At 32.4% G+C, this 10,072-nt stretch overlaps 1 protein-coding gene across 1 annotated transcript; it reads right to left on the bottom strand.

The window, feature by feature from the left end:
• Positions 1-4,297: 4,297 nt before the first annotated feature.
• Positions 4,298-9,623, bottom strand: LOC115240061 (glutathione S-transferase 1-like). The gene is made up of 7 exons (XM_029815028.1): positions 9,261-9,623; positions 6,797-7,114; positions 6,266-6,519; positions 6,070-6,128; positions 5,255-5,396; positions 4,774-4,941; positions 4,298-4,697 (listed from the first exon to the last, which is right to left on the bottom strand). Exons 3-7 carry the CDS (start codon positions 6,404-6,406, stop codon positions 4,542-4,544), a joined length of 666 nt encoding a protein of 221 aa, XP_029670888.1. The 5' UTR covers positions 6,407-6,519; positions 6,797-7,114; positions 9,261-9,623; the 3' UTR covers positions 4,298-4,541.
• Between the last annotated feature and the right edge of the window lie 449 nt (positions 9,624-10,072).

Below are 10,072 nucleotides of genomic sequence, written 5' to 3'. Positions count from 1 at the left end.
TACAATGTGATTTTTCCAGATCAAATCAGCTGTTTTGCGACATTGCCAATTCTTGCATCACTAATTTTCTCTGCCACAATAATCATGCTGTGTAATAAAATAGTATAAATATATCTTATTAAATAATTCTATCATTAAAAGATAAGTACTCTATAACTGAGTGGTTCGTAAAAAAAACTACTGACAAGGGGAACACCAGACATTGTCTCCTTCGATTTCGCTGACTCTGACGTATATTATAGTTCTATCCTTTCATTAATTCATGGTAAAATAATACGACCCAACTCTCAAGCATTCGCGAAAAAAAACTTTAAAAATTTACATGGGTTTAAAAATATGCATGGCCTTTATGTACCGAACTGTAAGTACAGTTTGGCAGCTAAGCAGTGTGGCTTGGTGGTTAAGACGCGGCTACTATTGCGTATTGCTGGTTACTTTTTGAAACTTTTTTTTTTAATCTGCATTGAAGCGAATTATTATGTTATTTATTTTTATTACATTGTCTCTCAAGGCGTATTTGCACACTCAAGCGAATAATTGTACATGAGCGCTGCAAACGCGCCTTGAGGGACAAAATCGCTTTGCGTGTGTGCGTACGAGCATACGTACGTGAGAGTCTAAAACTTATGATTATTATGATAATGATGAAGAACAAAAAATGTCACAATTCTGATATACGATCATCATTTCTCGGGATTGACTGTACCAATCTTATTCGAACCGGTCGCAATCGGAAGCATATATTCACATTATATAATAAAAGTGCCGTTAGATTTTTTAAAATCGAAAGTTTACTAGACTTAAAATTCCGAATAAGCTACTTGGTAGCGTCGCAGCCCCTGTACAGAGGCAAACCGTTGACAAGCTGACACGAATTTTTATATATACTTGGCGTCGGGGCGCTACCGCGTCGCTTGATACGCGTATATGCATGTATCTTTACAAAAACTTCATGAAGTGACTCCTATAATTAACAATTTCTTAAATATCCTAAAATCAAAGTTAGCATATTTTATATGTATTATAAGAGTATAAACTAAATTACACTTGCAAAGTACTTAATTTTACAATTAACAACTAGATTAAATAAATTATAAATTGCTTACCCCACGGTTGCTACACCGGATGTCTTCCCGGGCTTTCTTCTTCTCTTTTTCTCTTATTCATCCTTGTTCGTGTGACACACAATATTCACTCACAAAAACACGATTAATTCGCGTGATACTTTGCACGACACTTCTGATTACTTTATTTTATTATGACGGAAGAAAAAAAGAAGCGAAAACGTGACGGCTGCCTGAAATTGCGCAACCGAATCGAATATTTCCTATAAATTTATTTTGCGGTAAATATTTCGTAACGACAACGAATTAAATTCTCTATGGATATATTTACAAATGAAACCTTATCAATTACGCGAGTTGATAATCACTAATTATATTAATTTTAAATAACTTTTGCGCTTGGTATCTTTTAGTATTTGTCGCGTAATCGTATAAAAAAATATAATAGAAAACTAAATTTAAAAGAATTCATACAAAAATTAAAAATTTATACAAAAAATTGAAATCTTTTAGTACTTGTCGCGTAATCTTATATTTAGAGAGATATTGAAACTACAATACACATTAGCGGTTCGGACGCTGCTATCTTCCTGCTCGAGACTCACCGTGCAAATGACAAGGTTACGGCGAGTCTCGTGGGCAAATGTAAACAATAGCACATTCCACAGCATCGTGGAAGCTATTGTTTATATTTGATATACATGTGCGAGAGAGAGACTCGTCGTGGCCTTGTTCGTGCTGTCATTCTCGAGCAGGAAGATAGCAATCCGAACCACTACGTATGTCATCGTTTCAATATCTTTCTAAATACAATTGCAATTAGTACTACTAGGAGATGTCAAGTGTGCGATCGTTTCTTAAAATTAAAACAATTAGAGATTATCAACTCACATGATTTATTAATTCCCGTTATATAATTTGCTCACATTCATCTCGAATCGAGAGCACGAAGTAATGCATTAAATATAATTTAAGTAAAATGGAAAATTGTGATATATTATTTATATAATAATATCTTTATTTTGCGCAATTTATATGTACGAAATATATCACGTGTACCGAGTTTTGATTGTATATTTTCAGATAATCTAACGCATCTTGATTAACAATTAATTTGAGTCGCAACTTGAGCTGTATCACAAAATATTAGAGCAAAATTATTGATATCGTTTTACATTTATACATTGTGTTTAATTATTAAGCACAGTCGTTATTAATTATATAATATTGAGCGATTTATATAATTTTCGAATTATTCTTTTGAAAATATAATAAAGTGCGCATCGCGTGCAATTAACGCGTCAGGAGTGCCGTGCAAAGTATCGCGCAATTGTCGTATTCTATCGATTAATGCACGCGTAACGGTAATAATTAATTATATTTTAGCAAGTGTATACCATAAAAGCATCGGGCCACAACAACCGGGTGGTAAGTAATTTAGAATTTGTTTAATTTATTTTTAAAAATAATTGCTTTTGTTTATCTTCGCCATAGGAATTTATTTTATATCATTGTATAATGTACATAACATATTGCAGATTCCTTATTCATGATTATATATATATTTAGAATCTTTTATTTTTCATACAGTTAATAATTACGTTAAATATAACGATACTATAATAATATTTTAGTAAATTAAATTTTGATAAAATATCAATTTTTGATGAAAGGCTCTTAAAGTCTAATTAATTGAATATAAATGTATTTAAAGTTATCACATAGAATAAAGAAAAACAAAACCGATTTAAAATATCCATTAGCAATAGCCAATAAAAGTAACACAAGTTTCTTACCGTGTTCGGACAGACTTGATTCTACAGCTGTAAGAACGCCTCGTTATTGCCGAACAAATCGATCAGGAATGCTGGTTGTTGCATAATTGCGTGCAATAATGTAGTAACTAACGGTCGATATATATATATATATATATATGTATCCTGTTAGAGCAACAGTACAAAGCAATGGCGGGACGGAGATAAATAAATACCTATTAAATGAGACGACAAATATACAGAGTGTCCCAGAATTAGATCGACAAACTTCAGGTGGTTATGAAGGACCAAGAGAAGCCAATTTGGCCAATAAACCCGTGTCCACAAATGAGCCGTTTTGACACTAGAGAATCGAAGACTAACCTCGCGAACTCAAAAATTCTAATTTTGATGAAACTTCACATATATGTAGGGGAGGGGGTAAATAGATGAATTTAGAAATTTCCAGTTGCAGCCCAAAAACTTGAAAATTATTTGAGATATTAAAAAATGTTTTATACAAAAGTTTCATGGTAAAAACACCTCTATCTAACCACATTAATGAAATTTTGAAAAAATGATTTTTTTTTCAAAGATTTTTGCCCTAGTTAATCTTTGATTCTCTAGTGCCAAAACGACTTATTTGCGGACACGGATTTATCGATAAAATTGGCTTGTTTTGCCTTTTGTAACTACCTGAAGTTTGTCGGTCTAATTCTGGGACACCCTATACTCGAAAATAAGACAGTTTTCGTACAAGCGCTTTTATCGCCGTACCAAAAATGTAAGATTCTCATGAAAATAATGTACTCGCCACGTCAAGTTTTTGTTTTGTCTCAACGATTTTGATCTGGTTCGCTAATGTACGTGCTTAGAAAGAATAGTTTCGTGCAGCTTCAGTAGTTATACGTGGCTGGATGTCACGCTATAATTAAGTAAATGAAGTGTAATGATGACAAGGCAAGCTACATCAGGACTTTATGCAACTCTCTGCTAACGTTATTGCCAACCTTATATATCCTTTCAACGTTTACTGCATGAATATTGATTCTTGTTGGCTTTATAAATTTCACCGTGAACGCTTTTATACAGAAATAATTATAAAGCTAATGTTTAAAACATTGGAAAAAATAAATCTTCTAACAAGATATATCGAAAAGATAAACAAAAAAACATTATACGTTAAGTTATGTATTAATTAATTAATATAACTTTAAATAAAAATATATATATATATTAATAAGTAAGAATATAATTCTAAGAAAATCATATATAGATATTTAATAAAGTTGAGTGAGATAATTTTGTCTTTTGATAGAGTCATTACGTGGATTATAACTATGCTGGATTTTCAAATAATTGAAGAGATTGTAAATATATAAATAAAATATTAATAATATTGATCGCAAAATAACAACGCTAAAAATTTTTATCCCATTTTAAAATAAACATTTAAAAAATATAACAATTAGTCTTACGTACACAAGAACAAATTTATTAACTAAACTATGTGTATACGTACAGCAAGAACAATTCTTTCAAAATACTGGCATTACTTGGTTTAAAAAGTATGTTATAATGCTAGAAACTAGCGAAGGGAAAAAGTGAATTAAAATTCTATAAGGTTACAATAGAATTTCATGTCTAATCTCGATCTCAGGTAAACGAAGTATTATCGATCCTCTACTTTAAGCGCGCAAAAATATCCATAGCCATATCCACCTTAACTAGATTCTTGCAAATTCGCGTGATAGAGCTCGGTAAACACTTTAACACCCATGGCGTGCACCTCCTCGAATCCGAATTTCTCCAGACTCTCCTTGCAACGATCGTAATACGCGGCGACGTTATCGTAAGGGCCGATGTCAAAGTCGAAACACTGCAATCGTAAAAATAGTCACAGCACTCTATTTATTTAAGTTCGATAAAGTCATTCCTCTCGCGAAGAGGCTCACCAATATCAAACATATAGTTGTACTAATAGTGAAATCGGCGATAGTCAAGTTTTCGCCGGCCGCGAATTCTTTACCCTCGAGGAGAAGATTGAGCACCTCGAATGATTTCTTAACTTTTTCCAGATCTGCCTCCTCAATGGAAGAAGCCTGGCCTCGAACCACTGGTATCTAAATAATAATAATTTTGTTTATCGAACTGAATGTATTGACACAGAAATATTATTACAATATCAAGAGGAATAATTATTTCAATACGCAGCGATACAGAGTCTTCCGGAAATAGAATATTTTCTTAATTGATGAAAATTAGATTAATGTAGTTAGGTGTAAATTAACAGAAGCAGGGAAAATTGGTTTCAAAATTTATGACTATAGCAATATATGTATAAATGTATATAATCAGTGGTTGTAAGATATAAAAAATATTTTAATCATAATATTAATTAAAAGAAAATTAAGCAACGGATAGATCAATACATACGTAACATATGATTAAATTGGAATAGAGACTGCCAGCATCGAAATACATCATCTGATCGACTATTGCCTTTTGTTTTGGATCTTTTGGATAAAGAGAGTCATTTTTCGCATATTTGTTAACCAAATATGCCATAATGGGACGACTATAACAATACACATGTTAGGTAGGGTTTAATCATAGAAAAGCGTGAATCTCACATATAAAGATTAAAAGAGTAGTAAAAACATAAACTTTGGGTAAAATCTCGATAAAAAAACTGTTTTTTACTTCCTCAAAAATAGGTTTTTTTAATTCCATTAATTACTCAGAATGTCCATTTTTTAAAATTTATAGCAAAAATTTAATTTTGATGCTTATTTATTAACCTTTGATGTACGGTTTTAAAAAATGAGCATCAAATTTACTAAAATTAGGTATCAGATTTTATGTCCTATGTTATTCTCACTTCTGGTTTACAAAATAACAAAACTATGCTTGAGAAAGTTTTCTGTTAACTTTGATAAAACTTTAAAAATAAAGAACATCAAAAAATACCATTGAATTCTAAAAATCAAAATTAACCTGTTTTAAAATATTCGAACTCAATTGATTAAACAAATGCGAAGTAGTAATCAGCTCAGCCACATCCATTGAAATTGATTACTGACCCAGTAAACAAAATTGATTAAATTCCCATACCATCTTTTGTTCGAAGAAAACTGGCACTATCTTTCAAAATTACCAAAAAAAACAGTTTTTTTTTTAAATACCGTTTTTTTACTTTGTTTCTCCCCCCATTTTTAGAAAACTCGTTTTTTTTATCTCTGCTCTCATACCTTTCCCACAGAATAAAGCCGTTATCGTCGATGGTTGGTATCACATGCTGCGGATTTATCTAAAATATAATTATGCTTTATAATTTTGTTCTAAATATCTTTTTACAAATTATCGATTACGCAATTTGAATCTTACTTATTTATTTGTATTAATAATTAATAAATTTACGCGCAAAGACAGAAACAACTAAAGAACCTGTACAAATTCCGGATTCATATGCTCTCCGTTCATGACATTCACGATTTTAATGTTAAAATGAATGCCCAGAGCCTTTGCAAGTAGCATAACGGTACGACAGGGTGGACTTGGCGGCAAATAATAACAATCAATCGGCATTTCGTCTCGCTTTCTTGCTTCTCACTAAAAAACCACCTGCTTTCGTTATTCCCTTCGTGTCTTCCCGCGCGTTCCTCTGCCTTTGATTTGCGAGTCTCTCGTTTTGAATATTACTATATAAATAAAATTTTTATATTGCAACTCTCTAATAACAAACTTTTAAATTTAGAGATTAGTGTAATTTAAAATTCTAAATAAAAATTATTGAAACCCATATATACATTTATTTTTAAATTAAACACACTGATAGAGAGCAAAGAGTATTTTCAATGCGTAAATAATATGAATATCCACATTTCGTGAAAACATAAATGATCGTTCTAATTATGGTTGATGTAGTAATTCCGTTAATTAGTGCGTCGTTAAATGGCTTTTAGATGTAACCCTTACCTGCAACCCTTCACAAACTCGATTGATTGGTACAAATCGATGATACTTGCAACCGTTGCGCATCAAGCTAATTAATTGGCTTATCGTTTGCTCGGGTCGTTGCACTATCGTCGTAGAAATATATTGCTCATCGCTTCTTCTAGTGGCGAATAGTTTTTTTATGGAAAACGGCAGGTATACGTAAAAGAAAAGAAAATGCGCGCGCGCAAACGTTTGCAAAGTTGCCATAGCAATAGCGTACTGCCAAACAAAACCGCGAAACTTCAACGTTGACATTATCCGTTACGATCGAAAGTTCCCAGTAAAGTCGATCGATCGCTTAATAAAAACAGGAAGAACGCCCAGTGAATGTAACTTGCTGTACACTGACATAACAGTTATAAATAGAGCAGCAGAAAATGTATATATCAAGGTGTACATTTTTTTCTGTTCTCGATTAATAACGTTAGCAATTGTTTCAGAAGATATCAAAAATTTTCAAGCATTCTGCTTGAAATTTTAATATATATTTTTTATTCATTTTATGTACAATTCTTTCAAATTAAAACAAATTTCATAGATATATTTAACCGTAAATATCTTATATTAATTGTAGTCAACTTAACAAATTTTTTTTTAAAGTTGAAAGTTCTCATGATTAATCATATGTATTTCGTTTCGATTGTAATAAAAATTTTTTAATATACTGTAACTATACAGAGTGTTCTAGGTCAGATCAATGAAACTTCAGGGATTTATATACTGCGTTCACTCGAAAGAAATGTCATAATATTGAAAGCTTGAGTTGTTCTCTGTTAATCGAATTTTATTACTCTTTTTAATTAAATCGCGATATATCTATTATATTTATTTTCTCTTTTTGCAATCTAAAAATTATTAATAAAATTTAATACTTTTATAAATAAATAAGGTCCCCTCTGTCGGCTAGCCGGATCTGCAAGCTGCAAGACCAATTTTGGCAGCGTGGAAGGGGCAAAATGGGCGGTTGGTCGGGCGGGATCTGACCGAACCGGACGAAAAGCGAGGTCGTTCTCTCCATGAACGTAATATTGGAAATTGAATTCGGAACAAAAAAGTTCCTATAAATATAGGTCCGGAAACGCTTCGTTAAAAAGTTATAGCTGATAAACTCTCTGTAAGTAATCAGTTATGATTAAAATTTAATAAGAATATTTTTATGTTTGCATTTGCAATGTTTGTACTACAAATGTAGTGTTTACACGATTTTTTTTCAAGTTTCTGTTTTTTTCGTTGTTTTGAGCTTTTTTTCTTTTGAACGCTTATCAGAATTAAATGAAATTAGTGTAAGTTAGTTTGTTATTTAATTACCCATCAGATTTATTTCGTTACTTTTTTCGAATAAACGAAAGATTTTGAGGTTATTTTTAAAATCATCAAAAAAAACAAAACGTGATTTTTCGAAGTTTATTAGCTATAACTTTTTAACAAAGCATTTCCAGATCTATTTTTATGGGATTTTTTTTGTTCCAAATTCAATTTTCTATAAGACCCTGAAATTTCATTAACCTGATCTGGAACACCCTGTATATAATATGAAACACAAAAAATATATTAAAATTGTCCTTTCTTATAACTCTAACTACAAATTTTTCAAAATTGTGACATGATGAAGCAATTTAGAAACCAGAATCATATTTAGTAAATATATATATAAGATTAATCTTGTCTGAAAAAATTTGTTTTTTGTTGTAAACTGTGTAATATACCTTCGATTTTATCGCCACTTAAGTATGTTGTAGGGGAGATTCTTTTGAGTAATTCTCCGCAAGAAACTGAGGGATGGCATTGGTTTAGAAGATATAATAAATTAAAGTTTGACATTAAAGTATGTGTATGCTGTATAATTTGTTATTTTTTCACTGAGAAAAACTGTTTATAACATTCACGCGTGGGCGAGGGAGGGGTTTGGCCTTTCCCCCTACACCCCTATCCCGAAAAAATTTTAACTTAACCCAAACCTATTTTCAGTTTTAAAAGTAAAGTTGGTTTGAATTAGGTTAGATTTTTTTGGAGTGCAGGGGGAGGGGCTCCGTCCCTCACCATCCCTCCCCATGCCGACGCATTCAATAAAAAATATTTTTCGAGACAAGGCTCACAAATTCGTGTAGTTGCATGTTGAAAGCTGATAACGAACTGCGAGAAATAGGTGAAACACATTATTGACAAAATATCCATAGCCGTGTACCTATCCCGTAAATGTAAACAAACACTTTATCCACGTCTGCTCTACAACAAATATAATGTACACAAACTTCACTTTTCCTAATATTACTTTATAATACCTGAGAGAAAGCATTAAAACTGTGAAACTTTAATTTGTTATATCTCCTAAACAAATGCCTTCCCACTTATTTCTTACGAGGAATTACTTAGAAGAATCTTCCCTACAACATATTTAAGTGGCGATAAAATGGGAGGTGTATTACCTTTTATGCAGTTTTACCTTAACAAGATATAAAATAACTCCTGTGCGAGCAATTGATAATCAATTTTTGCTCGTCCAAGATTTCACAGTTATACTCAGCGATTTCGTTTCGTGGGTCGGCAATTATGTCGGGTATTATATTGACCATTAAAATGGGTTCCTTAATTTTCCGGCGTGAAAGTGGTGATTCCGGTGCAACGCGGCCGGCGCTTTTACGACGTCCCGTTAACGACGTATTCTCGTAATTTTCACGATTTTGTTTGCACCGTTCCATTCGTCTCAATAAATTTCTTTCGTTACCGCCGTCACCTGGGATAGGGGCGGTCTTTGACCTCGTTTTTTGGACAAACGCGATACGCCATGACAATATAATTCTAATTAGCCTTAGAGGTGCGCTCTCACGTTCGCGAGATGAATGGGAAGATCCTGTATAACGCTGTCGTTGCGTGCCAATTCGATATAACGCGCATACGCAGACGCTGCTAATTGCTTCGGTTTAGTTCCGCTCTATTGACCGACATGAAAGAAGCCGGGACTCGATCAGGCCATACATGGACGCATAATCAACTGTATTCTCAGCAACCGGATGTAACCAGCCGACGGTACACTTTTGTAGTCGATAGCGAGTAATTCAAGTTGGACGAATAAATTTGTTGAAAATAATTTAACGATGCAACAAAAAAAAAAAACGTATATGCAATGATTTGTTATTCAAATTTAGAATAATAATTAGTCGACGATATATAAAACCAAATTTCTATGATTCGACACGTATGCTATCATGTATGCATCGTCGGATAATAGAAATGCCTAGAAAAAATCATACGCTT

Source organism: Formica exsecta, unplaced genomic scaffold (genome assembly GCF_003651465.1).
Source record: "Formica exsecta isolate Colony F162 unplaced genomic scaffold, ASM365146v1 scaffold400, whole genome shotgun sequence".
Taxonomy (NCBI): Eukaryota; Metazoa; Arthropoda; class Insecta; order Hymenoptera; family Formicidae; genus Formica; species Formica exsecta.
This window is presented reverse-complemented; position numbering and strand designations above follow the sequence as displayed.

Bases quoted from the DNA above. Each gene is read 5' to 3' on its own strand.
- LOC115240061 (XM_029815028.1), bottom strand. From the start codon at position 6,406: ATGCCGATTGATTGTTATTATTTGCCGCCAAGTCCACCCTGTCGTACC. The intron at 6,129-6,265 runs GTTCTTTAGTTG...ATTATATTTTAG, and splicing joins TGAATCCGGAATTTGTACAG to ATAAATCCGCAGCATGTGAT. The intron at 4,942-5,254 runs GTATGTATTGAT...ATTATTATTTAG, and splicing joins CCAATTTAATCATATGTTAC to ATACCAGTGGTTCGAGGCCA.